This window comes from Frieseomelitta varia, unplaced genomic scaffold (genome assembly GCF_011392965.1).
Source record: "Frieseomelitta varia isolate USP_RPSP 00005682 unplaced genomic scaffold, Fvar_1.2 scaffold_182, whole genome shotgun sequence".
In the NCBI taxonomy this organism is placed as follows: domain Eukaryota; kingdom Metazoa; phylum Arthropoda; class Insecta; order Hymenoptera; family Apidae; genus Frieseomelitta; species Frieseomelitta varia.
The window spans coordinates 401,865-423,637 of record NW_025109550.1 but is presented as its reverse complement, the minus strand read 5'-3'; the positions used below and the strand labels follow the sequence as shown (position 1 = coordinate 423,637).

At 38.5% G+C, this 21,773-nt stretch overlaps 2 protein-coding genes and 1 long non-coding RNA gene across 4 annotated transcripts in view; 1 reads left to right on the top strand and 2 right to left on the bottom strand.

The window, feature by feature from the left end:
- Positions 1 to 21,773, bottom strand: part of LOC122538913 (calcium uniporter protein, mitochondrial) — a 72,673-nt gene that overhangs the window by 14,057 nt on the left and 36,843 nt on the right. The window lies entirely within an intron of this gene.
- Positions 1 to 21,773, top strand: part of LOC122538911 — a 32,109-nt gene that overhangs the window by 4,062 nt on the left and 6,274 nt on the right. The window contains exons 1-3 of one of the 2 annotated variants that reach the window (XM_043673405.1): positions 788 to 870; positions 17,662 to 17,880; positions 20,695 to 21,001. In XM_043673405.1, coding sequence (XP_043529340.1) covers positions 803 to 870; positions 17,662 to 17,880; positions 20,695 to 21,001 — 594 coding nt within the window. In that variant the 5' untranslated portion in view covers positions 788 to 802. Of the gene's footprint in view, positions 1 to 787; positions 871 to 17,661; positions 17,881 to 20,694; positions 21,002 to 21,773 lie in introns of those variants that run through there. The other variant, XM_043673404.1, reaches the window with a different exon arrangement.
- On the bottom strand, positions 5,184 to 19,766 carry LOC122538914. The gene is made up of 3 exons (XR_006308946.1): positions 19,573 to 19,766; positions 6,064 to 6,069; positions 5,184 to 5,195 (listed from the first exon to the last, which is right to left on the bottom strand). It is a non-coding gene; the product is annotated as an uncharacterized LOC122538914 (long non-coding RNA).

The window sequence follows — 21,773 nt, the reverse complement described above, 5'->3', positions numbered from 1 at the left end:
TTTCATTAAAAGTAATAAGAAACGCTCGCCAATCATCGAGCTTCCATAATTTCCCGATTCGAAAACGGAATAAATTGGTTTTTGCCATCGTCGATGGCCGATAAATTCTTTGAATATTCGAATATGTAATTTGCACGAATACTCCAAAGAAGGATTTTATGCGTGTCACGTATGCATCTCGACTGATTTTCGATGGTTTTCGCGAGATGAAAACTAAACTTTGAAAATTAAAACCGATTATAATTGAAATATTCGAAATATTCGAAAAGTGACGGTAAATATACGACGCTGACGGTAAAAATGTTTATCTTTCATTAAAAGTAATAAGAAACGCTCGCCAATCATCGAGCTTCCATAATTTCCCGATTCGAAAACGGAATAAATTGGTTTTTGCCATCGTCGATGGCCGATAAATTCTTTGAATATTCGATATAATTTGCACGAATACGGCAAAGAAGGATTTTAAACGAAAACAGCAGAAATCAAAGATCGTGAAAAAATTAACGAACGAGCGTCGAATCGTCAATCAGCCAGGCCGAGTCGCGACGCGATCGAAACGGGGGAGGAGAGGCCGGCACAGCGGAACACGCCGGATATCCGCTTTGACGCGCGTCTCCGTCCGTTTCGCCCGATGTGCACGCACTTGTGTGCAGGACAAAGGGCGTCGTGACAAGTGTGCGTCGAAATTCGCTCGGGGTACCTGGCCTGAAAACGTTCACTTCTGTTCTGAAAACGCGGTCGGAACGGACGTCGAACGACGTTTACGTTGTCTCGTGGCTAACGTGTACGATGCCGGTGCACCATGTTCGCGGTGAAGATTGTTTACTGCCAGGTGACGATGGAATTTGTGGAGAATGCTGGAAACGCAAGGTATCACGTTCATGTTCGAGTAGCTTAGCGAAAAAAATGGTGTGAGTGACGTTAAATTTTCTTCAGAGCATTTTGTTAAAAGTTTCTTAAAAAAATCTGTGTAAGCAAGTATCTAAATATATAAAAATAGAAATACATCTTAAAAAGTTTCTTTAAAAAATCTAAGCAAGTAAATATCTAAATATATAAAGATAGAAATCTATCTTAAAAGTTTCTTAAAAAAATCTAAATAAGTATCTAAATATACAAATATAGAAATCTATCTCAAAAATTTCTTAAAAAAATCTAAGTAAGTAAGTATTTAAATATATAAATATAGAAATCTATCTTAAAAGTTTCTTAAAAAAATCTAAGCAAATAAGTATCTAAATATATAAATATAGAAATCTATCTTAAAAGTTTCTTAAAAAAATCTAAATAAGTAAGTATTTAAATATGTAAATATAGAAATCTTAAAAGTTTCTTAAAAAAACCTAAGCAAATAAGTATCTAAAAATATAAATATAGAAATCTATCTTAAAAGTTTCTTAAAAAAACCTAAGCAAATAAGTATCTAAATATATAAATATAGAAATCTATTTATATCGGATTTATCTGAAAAAACTCGTGAAACGTTTGAAACGTGAGACTTTCTATTTGAGTTTAATTTTATTCGCAAATTTAGCTGCTGTTTTACACAGATTGAAGATTTTATCTTAACTTGCACCATTTTTTCTCCGAGATTATCGCTTGGATATTAATTGTTTCTTTTCTAAAAGTACGTTAGTGCTTTTCTCTTATTAGCGAAAACATAGGATCTCGAACGTTGACGAAAATCAAGAAAATCCGTTTCTTCTTGATTTGAAACGCGTATCTGAGCAGCGTATGGAAAAGAAACTGTTCAGATTTTTAATTATTAAATTGAAAGCGGTGTGTTATTAAGTGTTTTCGATGCTTTCGCTTTTATCGGCGATGTCTGTTGCCGATCGGGGGTTGTTAGAAATCGTGTTAACGAGCGTGAAAACGGATTAGACGGAATCGAGATCCAGGTATGTCGATCGAGAGATATCATCGAGTGAAAATGGGAAACGTGCGAGTTAGGAGAGAAACATTTTTTTTTGGGAGTGATTTTCTTCTTTTATAAAAGATTCATATTGGTCGAACAACAATTATTTCCAGCAGTAAGGAAAAACACATTTTTGTAATTGAGAAATGAAAAAAAGATCTCTTTCCTTTGATAGCTAACAGTCCAGAACACAATTATTCACAGAGAGAACAGCATTTTTTTTTACAATCGAATGCTTTCGTAATTAGAAATTTTATTGTAAATGATTCTCTGCAAATTGAAATTGTTAAAGTTTCTTCCATAAATTCCATTCTCCTTCGTTCTATATTTTCCCTTCTACGCGCGAAAGATACTTTTCCTCGATAAAGAAAATTCCTTGACGTCCGATAAAAAAATCAGCTGAAAAAACAGTTTTAGTCGAAAGTATTGGTATTTCTTCGATCCGTTATCGGCTCGTATGATACTCTTTTGCGAGAACAGGAACATAGCCCTCATTGTGCAATATCCTGTCTCTATAGTGGTTCTGTTTCCTGACCTTCCCGAAGTCAGGAGGAATCACGCGACGACGAGCAACTAATGCTGCTTTCCACTTTGTCTAAACAAAAAACTGCGCCACTGTATCTCTGAAACAGATCGCGATTATCTGTCACTTGTTCGTCCCCTATTTATTCGAAAAACGTTTCGATTACAATTAATTGAGTTTTCGGGAAGTTGTAGTATTTCAACGATGAATAATCTGGAAAATAAATGGACGTGATAAAGCGTGCGACGCTCGCAGAGAGGGTATTCTATTATTCAACAGCTCACAAATAGTTCGCGAAGTTCGGAAACTGAGACCTCGTGGTTCAAAAGCGCGCTAGGAAGCTATTTTTCATCGAAGATGATAAAATTGGAGCGCTAATTGCGAAATAACTCACGGCATACTGCGCGAGAATTGTTAGAAAATCGTATTCATCTTTCACGATGTTCTGCCTTTAATAGCAGTTTTCTTATTGCGCAAAGTTATGGCAAATTTTCTGAAATTTTCTGAAAATTCTCACCCAATATCTGCACAACAAAGAAGTTCCCTGCAATTTGTGATTTGTGTAAAGTTTCAATTGACAGTGGAACGTAAAATAGAGATCAACTGAACATAAGTCTTTCTCTGAATGACAAAGAACAAAGAATCGGTCCTAAAAACTAATACACTTTCCGAAACAGTCTAACCTTTATAATAAATTGTAAGATTTAACTTCAAGTCGCTAGTAACTCATACAAGTGGTATGATGCGACTTTAAATAATGGAAATAAAAAAAAAAAAAAAAATGAAATAACATTTTACTCGATAACCAGACACAGAAAACTTGATGTTTTCTCAAAATCTATCTCGTGACGGTCGATTGATTTGCGATCAATTTGTGGCCAACAAATCGCCGAAGATTTCCGCTTACGTAATAATGGAATCGTTACACGCACGGATGTATCCTGTTCTTCTCTCTCTCCCTCTCTCTCTCCTTTTTTTCTCGTTTTCGCGGCGAGCACGAAAAGTTACGTAAAGAAGGCAGCGAGCCACGAAGCGTGGAAATATTAAAATTGATGTCCAAATTGATTAGGTAAGAGTAGTTCTTCGATCGAATAGAATCCCTTGATTGCATCGAGCAGTCCACTCTCGTTTCTTCTTCGTAGTTTTACGCTTTTTTCTCCTCCCTAACTTTTACTCCTTCATCCTCGTTGAAACTCCGTACGCACAGTTGAAAAACAGTGTTTCTTAGATTCGCGTAATTTCCTACTGTTATCTTTCACTGTACGTAAGGTTCAATTATAGGGAAATCTCTAAATTCTTAATTATAATGACGATATATATGTACGAAAGAGAACAGACACGTAAACATAAGTTCATCATGACAGGGAGAAGATTAGACACTCTTCTGAATGACGTACCACGCATTGTGTCTCCAAAATTGCAATATTTTCTCAGTTTTAATTATATTTAAGTACAACGTGGACGAAACAAATAATAAATTTATTACTTCTCAATAATTTCTATCCAGTGACATCGTACCGACGAGCACAAAAAGAAAGCGACGAATTATTGCATACGATTTGGTCACTCGTTATGGTCCGCGAATCAGTTGCCAGCGCAACTGAATAAAGACGGAGAAGAGTGAACTCTGAATGGAGGATACAGGGAAGGGAAGTAGGAAAATTGAACGTCTTAATTCGAACGAACTGTCTATAAATAACCTAACGTTGTTAATAATTTTACGCAACTGTCTGTGACATACCAGAATCGCGGAAAGTTTGCGATAAACGATCGCGACCATCGAGGAAATCGTCGTCGGTTGGCGGTTCGCGAACCGCAGCCTCCGCTCGAATCTCTTCCGGTGCTCGATCCCTCTATCGAAAGCGATTCCAATCGATGGCGTCAACGACCCTGCATCGAATTACCACGTACCACTCGAGTTACTTGTCACTTTCACGAATTGGACTCCTCTCGTTTTCCGCGGGCAATGAAATTCACGATTATCCACACGAGCTTAGAAAAATCTCTAATTAAAAGCAATCTCATGACATTTCGTTGGAATATTCGTTATTTCTCCGTTATTGTGTGTTAGTATATTAGTACATTAAGATACAGCAAGATTAATCAGTGTAATTTCTATGAAATTATGAAACTATTCGTAACTGCAATTTAGAGAATGCTAACTATGAAATATATGTTCGAGAAATTCTCTGCAAAATAAATAAACGAGATAAGATGACTTCTATGAAATACCGTAGGAAATTTTTGAATATTTCTGTGAACGGCTCGTCGTAGACAAAGTGTTCATCACGCAAGTTACCAACGATTAATATTATGAATCATTCCACCTGGGTCCCAGGTGATTCAGGCGTTTCCTGGCGAACAAACCGAGGGAGAATGTTTACTCCGGTTCGCACGGGATTCACGCTATTGTTTCGTTACGAGGACGAAACGGTATCCTTGGTAACTTCGTGATTCACCATCGAAGGGTAGAAAAGAGGGGATGAAATTAAACCAGCCATTCTTCAGTGAAACGTCAACTGCGAATCGCGAAACGTCAGGCGACGTATTTTTCCTGGAAGTGTCTTTCAAAATTTTATACACGTGCGTTGCGTCGCCCAGTAAGGTAAATTCTTCCCGTGTGTAAACTTCTCCATCGAATTTCACGCGAATTATTCAGCAAAGTGACAGAAATGAATATTTCACCGAATTTCTTATCGATCGTAATGTAATATTCACGATCGATCATCGCCGTTTCCCTTGCACTCTGACGTGTGCCTTCGACGAGGAAACGCACGGAAACGCGGATAACGCATTAACTCGTCAGAGAAAGCGTGCTGCAGCAAGCGTTGAAACACGGTGGCTGAATGCTGCATCGTTAACGTGCATGTGCAGTGTTTTTTCTTTTCTTCTTCCTTTTTTTTTCTTCTTGCCGCGGACACTGGCAGTACACGGTCATCCTTTTATCGGGAACGTTTCTCCAAACAGACGGCAATTTCACATTCGTCAATCCCGGCATTTCGATGATCGAGAGATCCCCTCGTATTTTCTTTTCATTCCCTTAGAAAGAGAGAAAGCTCGAAGTGCAGTCACTGGTATAAGTGAACTTCGTGAGAACTTCTAATCTTCTCACGTTTGATATTGCACCAATGTGAGAAAACGTACTTCGTTCTTGGGTGCAATTATGAGTGTATCTGTCGTGGAAAAATTAATTGACAAAAAGAAAATGATGAAAGAAATTGTTATGCAAAATACACGCAAAACAGTTTTATCGGCTTTCCAGTAACAGTCGAACGATCATCGCGTTTACTTTTCCGTAGTATGCGCGAATAGTGTAAAAATGTCCCGAGAGGGAAACGAGCGGCGCGTGAAACGCGAGCCCGGAGGAAAGGGGCGAAAATAAAAGCTGGCCGATCGTTAGGAAAGTATGGTATCGTGCGTATCCAGGTGACTCGAGTGTAAGTGGTACCTAGGCCAAGCGCCATGGTCACTTTCTTCTTCGTGGTCTCGTGTGACATTGCGTTCGCGACTCGTTGAACATGAAACGAGAAACGAGACGGATTGCACTCTCGAGGAATTGCACTCTTTCGTGCAAAGGAGAGCTTTTTCACGGCGATTGTTTCTTTTTTTTTTTTTTTTTGAAAACTCTTCTCTCTACACGACTCTGTTGAAAATTTATGTTACGAGTATTTATATAAAGTTTATATTTGAAATTTCTTACGGACGCGTAAAAAATAAACATTTTTCTCGGGGGGAATAAATATTCGTTTTCGTCAAAATTTGCATAAGTATTAAACACGACGCAAAATTTGCATAAGTATTAAAGTGAATTTGCGACGCACGTAAATATCGTGGAAACTCATAAATGTCAAATGCAAGAATATTGAAATGATAACACGTAGCTAACCTGTTTACTGCTCGAAAAAATTCGCATAAATATCTGTCTAAGAGTGCAACAAAAAGTGGAGTAAAAAAATTCGACGGACAAGTTTGAAAATACGAATGATTTACGCGCTTAATTCTCCTGCCTCTCAATAGGGCAGTTAGAACGTCTCGTTAAAGATTCCTAATCGTCAATTGCTCGTGGCAAGCTAGCTGGATGCGTTAATAAACATCGAGGAAAATTCAGCTTAATTTGAGGACAACCTCTGATTTATCTTTACTTTATAGGATCCGATAAAACCGCGTAAATGTTTAAAACGCTCTGCTAACCCCGCGTGCCCTTTCGATGGAAGATTCACGGTGCGAAGTTTCTCCTCGTCTCACCGGCGTTGCAGTGCGAGAAACGAAGACAGGTCCCCATTGAAATATTCAAATCGGTCGACTGAAATTTCAGGCACACTGTGTGTCACGGCCGAATTATCCCGATAAAACAGCCGATGAATTTTTAATCCGACGGCAGCGTGTTTGCGTGGAGAATTCGCTCTTGCTTATATCGTGCCGGATATAAAACAGACTGTCCTTGACACGAGCTCTGTTCCTTTAAATCTTCCGGGAGTTGCGCGGCAAGTGGAAAAACAGATCCAAATTTCTCCTTTCGAGACGTCCTCGAGGTGGAATTCCACGAATCGAGAGATATTTTCTGTATTTCCGCGAGATGGAACTTTGGCCAGTGACGCGAATTGATTTGTTGAACGTTATAATGTACGTATAGCAAATCCCGCTGGCGAAATGGCAACTGAGGATCACGACTGAACCTGACTTGTCAGAAAATATCTTTCGGTTTCACGTCGCGCGAGGATTTAAGAATTTCGCGAATCACTGGCACAGCGCGATTGAAAAGAAAAAAAGTTATTTCTATGCGACGAAACAGTAGAGAGTACAGAGATCTAACTCGAGGTTTGCGAATTCGTGTAACGTGCCATGTAAATAAGATTTCCGTGCGACGCATTTTGAAACGAGCGTACGAGCGTCACGCGCGTGATTTACTTACGTACGATTGTAATTGACACTGTGATTTAACACGGTTAGCATACATCAAGCTTGAGAAAAAATACTGTGCGACATTGAACTTTTCTCTCTCTCTCTCTCTTCGACGAGAATGTTTTTCCTCGATGATTTATCCGAAGCTGAAATCTGCCCCGAGGAACTTGGAACTTTGTTCCAAGAATTCTCAGCCGATCTTTCTTTTTTCCCTATCTTCTGGCTGTTTTTCACGATTCTTACGTAGATATATATAATCTCGAGAAGGAGCAACGATACACGTCATTTTTGGTTGATAAAAATAAAATACCAAGAAGGTGCTATAGGTTAACTCGTTGACCTCTTGCGCTAGTACTGGTTCGCGGACCATAACGAGTGACCTCGTCTTCTTTTTGAATTCATCGGTACCAAGAAGTACTAAATTTATTATTTGCCTGGATTATATTTGAACATACTTAAAACTGAGGAAATATTGCAATTTTGAGCGAAATATTCTCGGCGTGCGTGGCCTTTTTTCGTCATTTCAACGCAAGAGGTTAACTCATTTCTTGCGTTCAATCGTTCGAATCGCTGGACTGGCTGGTCCATGTTAAATTCTGGCAAATATGGCACACGGTCGTTGCCACCTGGCCCTCGGATTTTGCGAGGACGATTTTATCTTGAGCAGAGAAACCTTCGAGGTCTTCGACATTGGGGCCATTGTTGCAAACGCCCCTGACACGTCATCCTCGATGCTCGGAATAATAACGCTCGTCCATTGTCCTGCGGGGGCGTTTGTTTTTGCTTTTCAACAATTGCGAAACAGCCTATTATATGTTAAACGCTTTGACACGGACTGAAATTCGCTCGGGAAAGGGGGAAGAGGGGAGGAATTCTTGGAAACCGCCGCGAGTCACTTACATCGGTAATTAAACATTTCTCGACGAGATAATGCTTGTTGTAATTCGCGAGATCTCTGGCACACGTAAGGTTTTCTGGAGTCTTCTAAGAACTCGAAGAACTCGCTTTCGTCATCGTATTTTCAATCAGTATTTTCAAAGAGCGGGTGCTTTCTCTTTCAGTTTATGGTGTCGTTTAGCCAACAAGATTACCGGTGTCCTTTTTTTTCTTTTTTTTAATACCATAATTTCTTATCACTCTTACGTTATCTTTAGTAGAATCATTTTCTGCACTTCTGTGCATTTTTTTTTCTTTGATATCTTTTATTTATTATTCGTATAAAAAAAATTGAGACAAGAGATAAGAGACGATAGAACGAAATTTAATTGTTGCACTGAATATTCATCAATCCATCTTCGCTCTCCTTATCACTTTAATTTAGAATCTTCGTTAAACTACGAAGATCACTTTTCTCTCTCTCTCTCTCTCTCTCTCTCTCTCTCTCTCTCGAAAAAATACATTTTCCAGTAAATCTCCCGCGGACGATCTTGTTATCCAAGGGAAATTACAATCTGCCAATTTACCGAGCAGATAGGAAGAGACCAACGGATCGGAGGTGGCAATTTCCAAGTGAAACTCATTACAGGCTTTAAACCCCCGGGGCTTTAAATTGGATTTCAAAACCTACGATAGAGAGAAAAAAAAAGAAACTACGCTTGTCCGCGATTTTCACTTTCTCGCGTTCGATTGTCCACTTACTGCGAGAGTTTCAGAAGAACCGAAGAATCGGTTGAAGAATGAAGAAGGTGAAGGCTGCCGATCGTGAAAAATCCGCGATCGACAGTTTCGTAACTCGTCTCGCTTGCTTCCGAGTCGACGGATCAATGACGTCACGATCTAAGGCTAAGGTGTACCACTCCACTCCCACTACGAGTGAACAATCCGAGGCGGAGACACCGGTTAGACGATGTCCTGTCGAGGGAACAGGTGGTACAGTGGCGATCGGCCAGCCAGGTACAACGATATTCGCCAGTCGATCCGCGAGCGAGAAAGTGAAAAGCCGGCGCGATCGTTCTTAGATCCGAATCGATCGTACGTCGCGGACGATAGAAACTTGTCACTCGCGACAATTTCACTCTCGGGACTCGATTCACTTCACTTCAGAAGTTTCGCTGCCTGAGAGTTTCGCGCGAGTGTCTTTTACTGTAACGATCAGGATCGTTGTCCTCTTCACGTTGAAAAGAGGAACAATCGGAGGACCAGACGGGTAAGAGGAAAAGATACGTTTGTATTGTAAAGAATCGACGATGCGTTGAATTTTCGAGTAGGTTGAACAGGACGAGTATCTTGTCTTGAAAACGTTATTCAATTTTATTTAAAACGAAAATTAGACATGGATTGCTTCTTTATTGATCTGCGTCAGGTTTGTCAACTCCTCTGACCGCTGGTGTAAAAAGGCGAGCAGGTAGAAATTATTCCAATTACGCGAATGAAATTTGTGTAATTGATATTCAAGAGTCTTCTCAGTTACTGTGACGTTTCGAGCGAGCGAAAAAACCAGATACATACATACATTTCAATTTTCAATACCGTACCTTACAGAGATCCTTGAGTCATCTTTCTATCGATCTAAATGATATTGAAATTGACATTTCGATAGATAAGAGCAAACTAGTTCCAACTTTTTAAAAGAAAGAATCAATCTGCTTAATGTGTTTATTTTCGCTTGCTTCTACGCTCGTTTCATCAAGTATATTCCTAGCTACTGAATACCTCGTTGCACGAGGGAGAAGAAAGTTTCATCCAAAGGTTTTGTAACGCGTCAATGCCCTACGCCCTATTAATACTGCGCGCTCGGCAACTCTGAATTTTCAGCGGCTCGTATAAGCAGTGGATCCACAGGAAAGGAACGCAGCGCGATATTTTCGACAAGCCAGTCCAATTACGTAATCCACAGTCTAGGCTACAAGTACGTAAATATCGCGGTTATTATGTTCGAAACTATTAATTCTACAAGATCATTAGTCACGGGTCTTTCAGCTCGCGAGCAACGATGGTTCTTTTTCACACCGATAATTATGCAATTTGCATATTCGATATCGACCGAGAGATTTTTTTTTTTATTTGAATCAAGGTCACTCGGTCAGAAAAAAAGAAGAACTGACGTCAGAACTGACGGCTGTCTCTTTTTTTTCTTTCCTTCTTTTTCTTTCGCCAGTGACGTTTTTATCTCTGGCGAAACTTCAACGCCGCCAATCGATTATCGTTGTTTCGCACTTTTCAGCTAACGCGCGTTAATTCGCGGCCATTAAGGCGCTCGCTGGTGACGGGAGATGCGAAATTGTGTGGCGCGATGCTAACTACGACACGGTGATTCGCCTTTAAATTTAAATCCAATGCAGATTAGTGATTCAGCGTTCCTGCAATTTCGCGTCGATAATTTATGGTAATTTCCCGATTTGCGTGCTTACATCAGATTTTGTTAAATTTACAGCACGCTGTTAATAACTATTATTTACGATTATCGTATTGTACGGTGGAAATTGTGTAATTGTATCAATAATATATGATAATTTATAACAACGTCGTAACCCTTTTCGTCATTTTTAACCTCTTGCGCTGGAATGACGTGCCACGCACGTCGAGAATTTTCTCTCCCAAAATTGCAATATTTTCTCAGTTCTATATTTCAGTATAACCCAGACAAATAATACATTTGCTAAATCACTCCTCAACAATTTCTATCCAGTGATATCATACCGACGAGTTCAAAAAGAAAGCGACGAGTCATTGTATTACCGTTTGGTCACTCGTTATGGTCCGCAATCAGCTGCCAGCGCAAGTGATTAAAGTCTCTATTTTGATAATCCCGAGTGTCTTTTCTTTTCTCAAAGATGATTTGACATCGTAAGTAACGTGGATATTTTCGTATAACAAGGAAAATTGTACAACTTCAACTTCGAAGAAAAAAAAGAAAAAGATTTCAGACGAACGTGGACGAAATCTGCCAGCTAAATCCAATCTACGATCTATGTGTTAGTGTCGAACACGTCTCCCACGGTTCATGCAAAATTAGTTGATCGCCGAGATTGCTATTGCAAGATGCGTTCACGACACGTCGCAACCGTGATTACAACTTCATTGACCCGTGAAACAAGGGAGTAGCGCCAGTCGTTTCAATCGACCAGACGCGAACCACTGTTGAAACCGCGGAACTTCTTCCGGTCTGTGTCATAGGATATTCCCGCGGCGTTTCTCTCGAGGCATACAAACTCGGCCCTTTCCTTTGTGGCTACGGTACGAGTGCAATGACGCCCGATCAACCGGAAGTCTCCTATCGATTCCGATATCGTTCACGAGTACAGCTAGCTATATCAACGCGTTGGACAAATTAAAAAAAAAAATTCCTCGTCGTTGGTTTGGATGTGTGACGTTATCAGTTTGAAAAGTTTGGAAGTCGAATTTTGAAATTTTGGAAGATAGGATATTTTCCGACGGCTATCGATACCCATTAACCCAGTTGCGTACAGTATCGGTGTCTGAAGGATGATTGAACGACTGCTTTTGTTCCCACTCTGTGAGATTTTTCAGCAGCGTTGTTTGCTGTCTAACGTTGTTGATGATCTATCGTAATTGACGAAGAGAAACGTTGTCCTTATCGAGCTTATTATTCTTACACGGGAAGAAGGCCAAATGCACGCCAAGAAATCAATATTTTCCAATTAATTATAGATTTTAAATATAGACGGATTTCAACAGCTCGCTGAATATTCTGTCTCAAAAAAGTATTCATTTATATAATATTCAACGACTGTTTTATTATCTAGCGTTTGAAATGTTTATTATCGAGATTATTATGCGCTTCTTTCGGCTGGAAGCGCGTTGAAAGCCGAAGCATCTGTAATTGAAAAGTTTCTAAACTTAGATCCCTAAGGCTAATCTACGAGGGTAACATTTTTGCGCTCTCAGCGAGGAAGTAGTCGAGAAAGCGTAATTGAATTAGCTGACATTCGAAGACTCGTTCGTTCGTTTCCACTTGTTAGAAGTTCATAAATCCCGAATCCTGGTGTTCGAGATTGCCTCGTCGCGGAAAGTCGTCCGAAAGGCCTCGAAACGTTCGCTGTCACGCGAATCTAATGCGAACGAAACTTCGAAAATTGCGTGGATTAGCGAACCGGAAACTTCGGGACGAAATTCGTCGTACTTTCAAACAACTCAATCGGTCGTTTATTTATTGTAGCTGACAGAATGACGACAAACTGGGATTACCAAGTGTCATAAGAGAAGAAATTAAGAATTTAAGATCGGAGTGAATTATTTTACCACCCTCGTCAATGATAAATTACAAATTAAATTATTATTTATAACAATAAATAGCTTCTCCAAGTTTTGTGCTTTTCGCGTTGTTTTCGCCGCTTGCATTTTCTTTCATTTCGATAGAGGAACGCGCTTTAAAATTAATATTCAAATTTAAATGATATTTAAATTAAATTTAAAATTTAATATCTGTGCTATAATTTTATTATATACGTGCTATTATTTTCACTATAACTCTCTTCCTACATTCGTGAGTGAATATTACGAACAATATTTTTTCTCACAATTTTAAAAGATGAACTTTCAAAATTTTGCAAATCACAATTTGAAGTTTCAAGTATGCTTTATGGTAATTCGGCAAAATGATAATCAAGAGGTTATCCAACGCGGAGACACTCGTAGGTTCATTCGCGGTGAAAGAACTGGTGGAATGAATTTTATAAAAAGAAATGGGTCGCGGCGATCGGTGCGTGGATAATTAAAGGATTCGAAAAGAGGGGCTCGCAAGGTTCGTTTCGTTTTTTCTTTTTTTCTCTCCACGGTTCGCGTGCGACAATCTTTCTAGCCTGCGTCGCGAAAATTGTGCTAAAATGTGTCGTGAAAGCGTCGATAAGCTCGTTAAAACTATTTTACAACTCTAGAGATTGATCTTTCGGTACAGGCTTTCCGAGCAAATGCTACCATGGACCAGAGTAATCGCGTTTGCTTCCGATCGAAAAATCACTGAATAATTCGGAATTGCGTAGGTTTTTGCTATCGCATGAAAAAATAGAAAATAGTACAATCATCTCTCTCTCTTTCGTTATGCTGCGTTCGACGGAAAAAATCCGAGAGAAAAGATTTTTCGTGAAAATGCATTTTCTTTTTTTTTTTTTTTTTTTTTGACATAACGCCGAAAGAACATTTCATTGCAATTGATTGTTTTTTATAATGGACTTCAGCAGAAGTTTAAATAATTCGTTATAAAACTGTAATGGTAGAAAAATACGCTCCTGTTCGACGAATCATAAAACAGATAACAGTTTTCAAAAGTTTTATGCTCCAAAAGTACTCTTGACTCCAAAGTAACGGGGACGACGTTAACTTTTTGACGTGGGGCTTAATGGAGGGTAGATGTAGGTCGATAAAGAAACAGATTAATTCAAAGTTTAACGTGTCAAGATCGAGGCGATAGTCACGCAACCAGAAACACGTAATCTACGCATCAAATATCAAAATTTGATTAGAAACCTTGATATAGATCAATTTATAATAAAAATTTCTGCAAAAGTTTCTTCGTCGTACGATGAATGAAATGCTTAAAGACAGCCTGCGTAAAGACACCGACACAGCTGCTGGCGTGTGACTTTATAAATATCCCAAAGTACGTGCAACCTTTGAAGAGGCGCGTTATTTAAAGCAAAAAACAAAAAAAATTGTGAAATTTTCGAAGGATCTTCGTCGATCTTCTCGTTTAAAGTTTCTTCTCTGTTGAGAAGTGCCTCGAGTTAGTTCACGTAGCTTGGAAACCGGCTCGTAAAAGTGGCCGAGATAACCCGGCAAAAATGTTACGTAACGATCCGCTGTGCTCAGTCGAACACAATAAGACGACGATACGCCATCTGCATCCTGGCTTCAAGGATTCGAGTTCAAGCAAAGACAGACGCGGTCGAAAGGCCGCCTTTACTTGCAGTTTCTGGCTGTTCGAGCGGAAAAACCGACGATCTTGAGCCATTTGTTAGCCACGGGGAAAAAAATCGGCTGCAATTCTCTTTTTCGTCATCCACTTCGTGCTCCATTTTCGGCCGATTCAGAAATGAAAAGATTTCCAGTGACGAATTAAATTATCGAGAACGATTAAACGTTTTCAAAACACGTTGCGCGGCATTTTCGAGAAAATTTCCCATTTTCCAACGAAGCTGCAACTTCCCGTCGCGAGATTAACTACATTTAACCGAATTTTCCATCGAGGTTACTTTTCTGAACGACGCGGCCAGAGTTTCAGGATTGGGCACTATCTGATTGCATTAAAATCAAATCGACGGAAAGAGAAAGTATGCGATAGGTTAAGCTCCTAGGTAATTTCACGGAGAAAGAGAGGCAAATTAGCTTTCAATGGGCAGCATTTTCGCGAACTGAATTTTATACATGAAAACGACGAAAACGATTTGTAGCGGCGAGACGTCTTCCAGTTTAGAGCTGAGAAGCAATTAAAAGATAAAACGAAGAAGAGGAAAAAGCGAAAGACTAGGAAGCTTCGGTACATTCGTAAAATGCAAACGACGGCTATTTTCAGAGTCAAATGTAATTTAAATAATAATGCAAACGTTTACGTCGTACGCTTTATTTGCACGAGTTTCACGAGATGATCATACGACTCGGTTTTCTCGTTAGTATGCAGCTCGTGAACGCTCAGGTTGTGCATTTCATCGTGGAGCAATCTTGACACAAATGTTGCGATAGTCTTTTCAGTGTCACGCGGTTTACTGCTCTAATTACTGGGTAAGCTACTGTTTCGTCGAGGATTGTCTCGAAGCAAATAATTGTTACACTTGTGCGATTTCAACCACCCAACCAGTCGGATCATCTGATCGATGTTTTTTCTCTTAGATGTTGACAGTCTGCGCGACTGACACTTTTACGCTAAAATTCTTTAGTTTGGTGCTAATTTTCAAAAAAAGATCAAACGGTTCGTTCAGGTACAGTTGTTTGCTTTTTGATCAGTTAACAGAAAAGAGTTGATAGCAAAACAAACTGAAATCCAATTTGAAATTTATAAATGTACAATTTTTTTTCTCTACGGAGATAAAACGATAAAATTGTTTTCGTAAAAAAAAAAAAAAAAATAGAGGCTTCGCATATTTTGTTTTTCAGTTCTTGGGAATATTATTGGTAAAATTACATACTTCCGTTGGTATGGAAATATGAATGATTAATTAAATTTATGCAAGCAAAATTCGTTTAACTGTGTTTACAGGTTTAATTAGACTAATTAAATGCGCACGATCCAGTGCAATTTTCACAACATTAACTAGAACTTCAGCTTTGTGAGAATTATTAGCTTTATGAAAAGAAATTTTGCTTCTAATCGTTCATGTATATTACATTCACAACGAGACACAAAGTTCAATAATTCTGTGTTAAATTCACAGTTTCATTACGGATGTGGAAATATTAACTTGAACTCCAGATTTATGTGAATTAAAAAATTCTGATACTACACTCAAACAAACAAAGTTCAATAATTCCATTCTATTAAATTTACAGCTAGTAATTAGTTTTCATTAGGGTGATGTGGGAGCATAGCTTGTTACGGTCTCTCGAAATAGAACAAAAGTGCCTCTTAATTTGTATCAACGCTGGCCGAGCAAGTAGACCTATAAAGGCGTGGTTACGTTCGGTTTTCAAATAAGGGAACGTTGCGTGACCGCTTCATTGATTATAGCCCTCGTGTCGGAATGCGTCCATGTTTTCGCTGCATTATTACCCGGTAAAAGTACAACAACGCATCAATTACCAACGGTTGAAAGGAAACATCAAAACACTGTCGTCTCGACGTAAACTTGTGCAACTAGTCCGATTCATCGCTAATCGAGCTTGAATGCACGACATTCGTGGAAACAGGATGCGTTAAACGTAAATTAGCTCAAAGAAATTTCATTAACGCGTATCCCGATATTCATAGTCGTTCGTTGATTCACGGGAGATTTCCCGCTTTGCCGATTAATATCGTCGTTCTTACGTTATTTAATTGAACGTAATTTCTACAAAACAGAAAAATATTTATAATTTACGCGTCTCGAATACATTAGAATTTCCGTCTTAAAGGACTAAAGTATAAAATCTGTATCACAGAAATGAAAGTGCAATGAACGTGGCAAAGTTTCTGACACAGTGAAGGACATAATTTTCAAAAATGCACTGTTGTAGATCTACTAAATTTTTTTTAATAAAAATTCTTATATATATATATTATATATATAATATATAATATATATATATGCATGTCACTGATGAGCATTAGCTTGCCACAAAAAAATATTTTATTTTTATTAAAGAATTTTATATATTATTTAAAGAATTATATATATATATATATATATATAAGCATTAGCTCGTGAAAACATTTGGACACTTATCAAAAAAATATTTTACTTTTATTAAAGAATTTTATATATTATTAAAAGAATTTATATATTATTATTTAAAGAATTATATATATATATATACTCTCTATTCATGCTCTTGATTCTTTGCGAATCACGAGAACTGTATCCTGGGGTCTTGTACTAAACATTCGTGTTACGTTTGTGTTAACAACGTGATTACGACGATCGTTTATTATTGAAATACGGCATTGGCATGTCGACTGGCAGCATAGGGAGATATCACAATGCACAATGATAATAACGTTTCCTACTTCCCGTAATAATACTCTGAGAGCACATGATGCATTCTGGTCTCATTGTGATTCCATGCAGGGATTCAAGGCTCTCTGAGAACGAACGATTATTCGTAGTAAAGTAGAAAGCAGGAAACTAGTAGCATTAACAGCTTTTCCGGAGTCCTTGAAGTCTTTGGATGGCATGTGTTACGTCTATTTGTTATTCGCGTTCTTATTTTTGCAGCAGGGAAACGCAAGAGACGCAGCCAACGTTGAATTTTTAATGAATTCTAATTTCAATTAAATTTTTGATACGATGCATCGCGAGCAAAAGTTCAAAGGAATATGTTTTTTAATACAAGCAACAAGATGGAAGATATTTAATTAGTATCAAATTAAAAAAGGATGAAAAGCATTATTCCAAAATTGCCAAGCAATCACAGAATATTAAATAAAATNCTCTCGCTACTTAAACGATTAACCTTAAAATTAAGAAAAAGACTTGAAATGAGAAAAATTTTAATTAAAAAAAAAAAAAAAGAAAACTTAAAATCGTCGCACTAGCGTGTAATACAATCTCAAACGAAAGAAACTTTGAACGCACGAAAGTGATTCCTGCGAAATTTGTAGGAACGAAAGGGGTTGTTGAAACCGCGCCAATTATCGACGTAACAGGTTGCAAGAGACTTTTAGAAGTCGTCGAGTATTGTTGCTCGAAGCACGACAGGTAAAGAGGGTTGATCTAATTCTGTTGAATTGCAGAGAAGGGGGACGACACGAGGCGAATTCGGCGCAGTCCACGCAGGATCGCAGGAAGCTGTTAAAACGTACGAGGAGCCTCGCCGTGATATCCGAGGACGAATCTCGACACGATCGAGAGGCGCGTCACTTTAGGCTCGGGCAATCGACCTTCGATTTGCCCAGGAGGCATCAACTGATCCCGCGAGCCAAGCTCATCGATCGCAACTCTCTGAAGGATAGGTAAGTTAAAAAGACAGATAGAAAACGAATTATTGGTTATCGCCAGGGGCGACGCGATCGCTCAAGAACCCTTGCTTATCGAATAAAAATACTTGTAATTACACGTTGTGCCCTCGCTTGATCGTATCTCGCGGAGAGCCTTGGATCGTTCACGCCACCACGCAGACTTGTAATCGTAATTTTAAGAAACGAATCTCGATCCTCTCTCGAACGTTTCTGACCAAAGGCGCGTGAATTTATTTTAGAGATATCGTTTCTAAATCCCGAGGAAGATCGTTTGTCCGCGAGAGATCTTCATCTTTGAAATCGATCTTGATTTCTGGGCAGGTTAATCTGGATTTTTTTAATTTACTGGTTGAAACAAGATGAAACGCCACGATAACTATATAACTACCGAGATATAATGTGAATTTAATTTATTTTCCTAAGGAACAACGAGGCACGCGGAAACTTAAGCGCAATAAACTTACGTTCCAGTGAAATTCGAGCAATTAAGATGGATAATTTGTTTCTGCCGGAGTTTTTCGAAAGGAATATAATTCACGTATGGATGCAAGAGAGCAGCGTGTTTGGATCGGAAGATTCGCGTTTCAGAAGGCAGCAACAAGATATCTTTCATTAAGAGAGGCAGATTATTCATTAATTATCATAGAATGCGTTCAGCATAACGAGTCCGTTCGAGCTTTTTAATTGCGCGTAATTCTGCTCGTATGTTTCCGCACGATCGTTGGACTCTTCTTCGTCTGTTCGTGTGTTCTCATGCAGAATAATACTCGTTCGATGATCCTCCGAGTCCAAAGAGCCACGGTCCCTGCGCTTAATCGAAACACAGCACAAATATCATAACTTGTGAAGTGAAATTAAAGGAGACGCTTGTTATCGGATATCGTATCGATAGGAAAAGTTTATTTTCATCGTTCAACCGCTATATCCGTTAACATTAAAACGTGAACGTCTCTCATTCTGAAATGTGGATTTATTTCAGCTGAGTGTATTCATTCTAAAGAACGATATACATATATTCTTTAAACGATTAAAAAAAATCTGTTATACAGAAAGGAAGAATGATATCTAAATTTAATGTCATTTCCATGATATTTTAGCAGACGAATTGCCAATCTTGACTTGAGCAAATTATTTGCAATTATTAAAGAAAAATTCTATCTGAACGCACAGATCTATTCAAGTATTTTATATACCGAATAAAATTTCGAGGAAGAATAAATCGGCTAATGTTTCACAGAGAAAATTCGAATTTTTTTGTTTTTTTTTTTGGAAAACAGCGCAACGTGTGACGATACTAAGTATGATAATTGGATATATGCGACGCGTACGTCAATAAGCGAATACAATTCATTTGTCGTCGAACAATATCGAATACTGTTCATCAAATCGATCAAGCCGAAGCAAAAGCTCCGGACTGGTGGAATAAATTAATTAGCCTGCAATTTGCCAGCGCGTTTCGAGCACACGCGGAGCGAAATGGAAATTCATTTTCTATCGATCGTACACGTTGCTCGAGAGGCTTTTCTTGCTCCCAGTTTCTTACGCTGGAAAAACGTCTGACACGTTAATGCCGCGTTAATTATGCAACCATGAGAAACATCGTCGTGCATCGAATCCTTTCGAAGTCTCGTCGTTTAAATAAATAATAAACTTCGAACTACCTTCGGATACGTGAAACGAAGAAACGATTCGAGAAGATTCCGTAAGAAAGTAAATTTGATCTCACCGTGATCTCCTGACGAAGCTCGAGACGAATTCTAAAATAAATTAAATCAACTAATCTTGTCTCAAAAACTTTGACCAATTCGACCAATAAGTTTCAATGTTCCATTGTTGCGCGTTAATCTTTTTACCAAATATACAGGGTGTTTTGTAACTTGTGGGACTCACTTCGGAAGCTGATTGTACGCCTAAAAATAATGAAAAAAAGTCATATAAATATATGTCCAATCTGTCTTCGTTTATGAGATATAATGAATTCTATATACAGAGCAAACTCTCTGTCTGGCCTCTCTTTTCATAGACCGCAATAGTGATGAAGCTTGTTTAACCAGGGATGGTATATTCAATTCTCATAATAATTATAATTGGGATGAAGAAAACCCACATGTTATTGTACATTCAAGACATCAACACCAGTTTAAACGTATGGGCAGGAATAATTGATAAATTTTTAATTGGATCTTTTTTTCTTGATGGAAAACTAACAGGCACAAAGTACGTTGATTTTTTGAACACGCGTTTACACGAAATATTAAAGGAAGTTTCAGTCAATATTAAATTATTCGTATGCAGTTTATGGAGCTCCGCCACATTTTAGCCGAGTGGCTGGGCAATTTTTAAATCAACACTTTGCAAATAAATGGATTGGTCGTGGAGGTCCTATTGCATGACCNAAATCTATTGTACACGCAACATCGATTGAAAATGCTGAAATACTACGAAATAGAATAGAGCAAGGCTTCCGACAAATTCGAGAAACACCAGGCATGATAGAGAGAGTAACCAGATGAATGACAAGACGCGTGCAGGCTTGTCTTCAAATGCAAGCTGGTCATTTCGAGCATCTTTTGTAAAACTAATTAAAACAGAAAATTCATTATATCTCATAAACGAAGACAGATATTTATACATATATTTATATGACTTTTTTCCATTATTTTTAGGCGTACAATCAGCTCGCGAAAGTGGGTCCCACAAGTTAGGAAACACCCTATATACCCGATATATAATTATGGCAATCTCTCGTTGCCAATGAAATTTCAAATAATTGCACGAATAATTGCAAATAATTCGATGCATTTTCAGGCTCTGCAAGAGCCAACAGCATCTTTCGGACTCGTACGAGCGATTCAACGAGGCGAGACCGTATCATTCGAGATCTGCCTGCGGTCTTCATTCGATTCCTTCGGGGCTGCCATCGTTTCCGGATCCTCTTCACTATACTCGAGGCAATCGGGCCGATCCTGATCGATTGAACATCCTCGACTGGCCCGAATCGCCGAGACGTTATCGCAGCGTACAGTCACTGGACACCGTTAGCGGTTTAGTGGACATCGTCGAAGACGGCTGGCCAATCGAGGGAAATCGCAGTATCGATTGCATCTACACTCAGGTAAATCTTTGCACCCCTATTGTTATACTCTTCTATGTGCTTTGAAACAGAGATTATTCTTCGCTCGGCGAATTGTAGTAAACAATTAAATTATTTTATTTTATTAACGGACTGGTTACTATCGACGATAGATATTTCAGAACGAAGGAGAGGAGGAAAATTTAACAAGAAAAACAAATTAAATTGAATTAGGTTGGTTTTCGTGGGATGGCACTAGTGACGTTTTCTTTCTTTGTCCTCGTTAAAAATACAAATCGATTCAAACCGGTTGTATCGTGTCAGCTATCATATCAGCGAGTGTTGAAGATGGCTAAAGAGTAAAATGAATACATTGTTCAATAAAATTGTTGGTGAAAATGAGAGATTTGCTTTTTAATTTTTATTTAAAAACCGAACGAACAAACCAGATATAAAAAGGCAATTTCGATGGTCACAGATGACATTGTATTCGCCAACGGCAACGTTCCAAGACTATTTTTGCAAAGAATACTCTTAACACTAAAAACTATCGACAGCCAAAGCATAAAATTTCTATTAGAGACGTTAAAGTAAAAGAAATACAATAGGATATTTTACGAAGAATCACTCGAAAATACACTGTCTTTGCATCTACAAAATATCTAAAAACTGGCAATCCACATTAGAACCACGTCAGAAAATAGTTAAGAACGATTTCTTCAAGAAGAGTCTGTACCAAGACTTGACCAAGTCATAACCTCAAGAATCATAATAGGACACACAAAACTTACCCACCAACATTTCTTCCACAAGA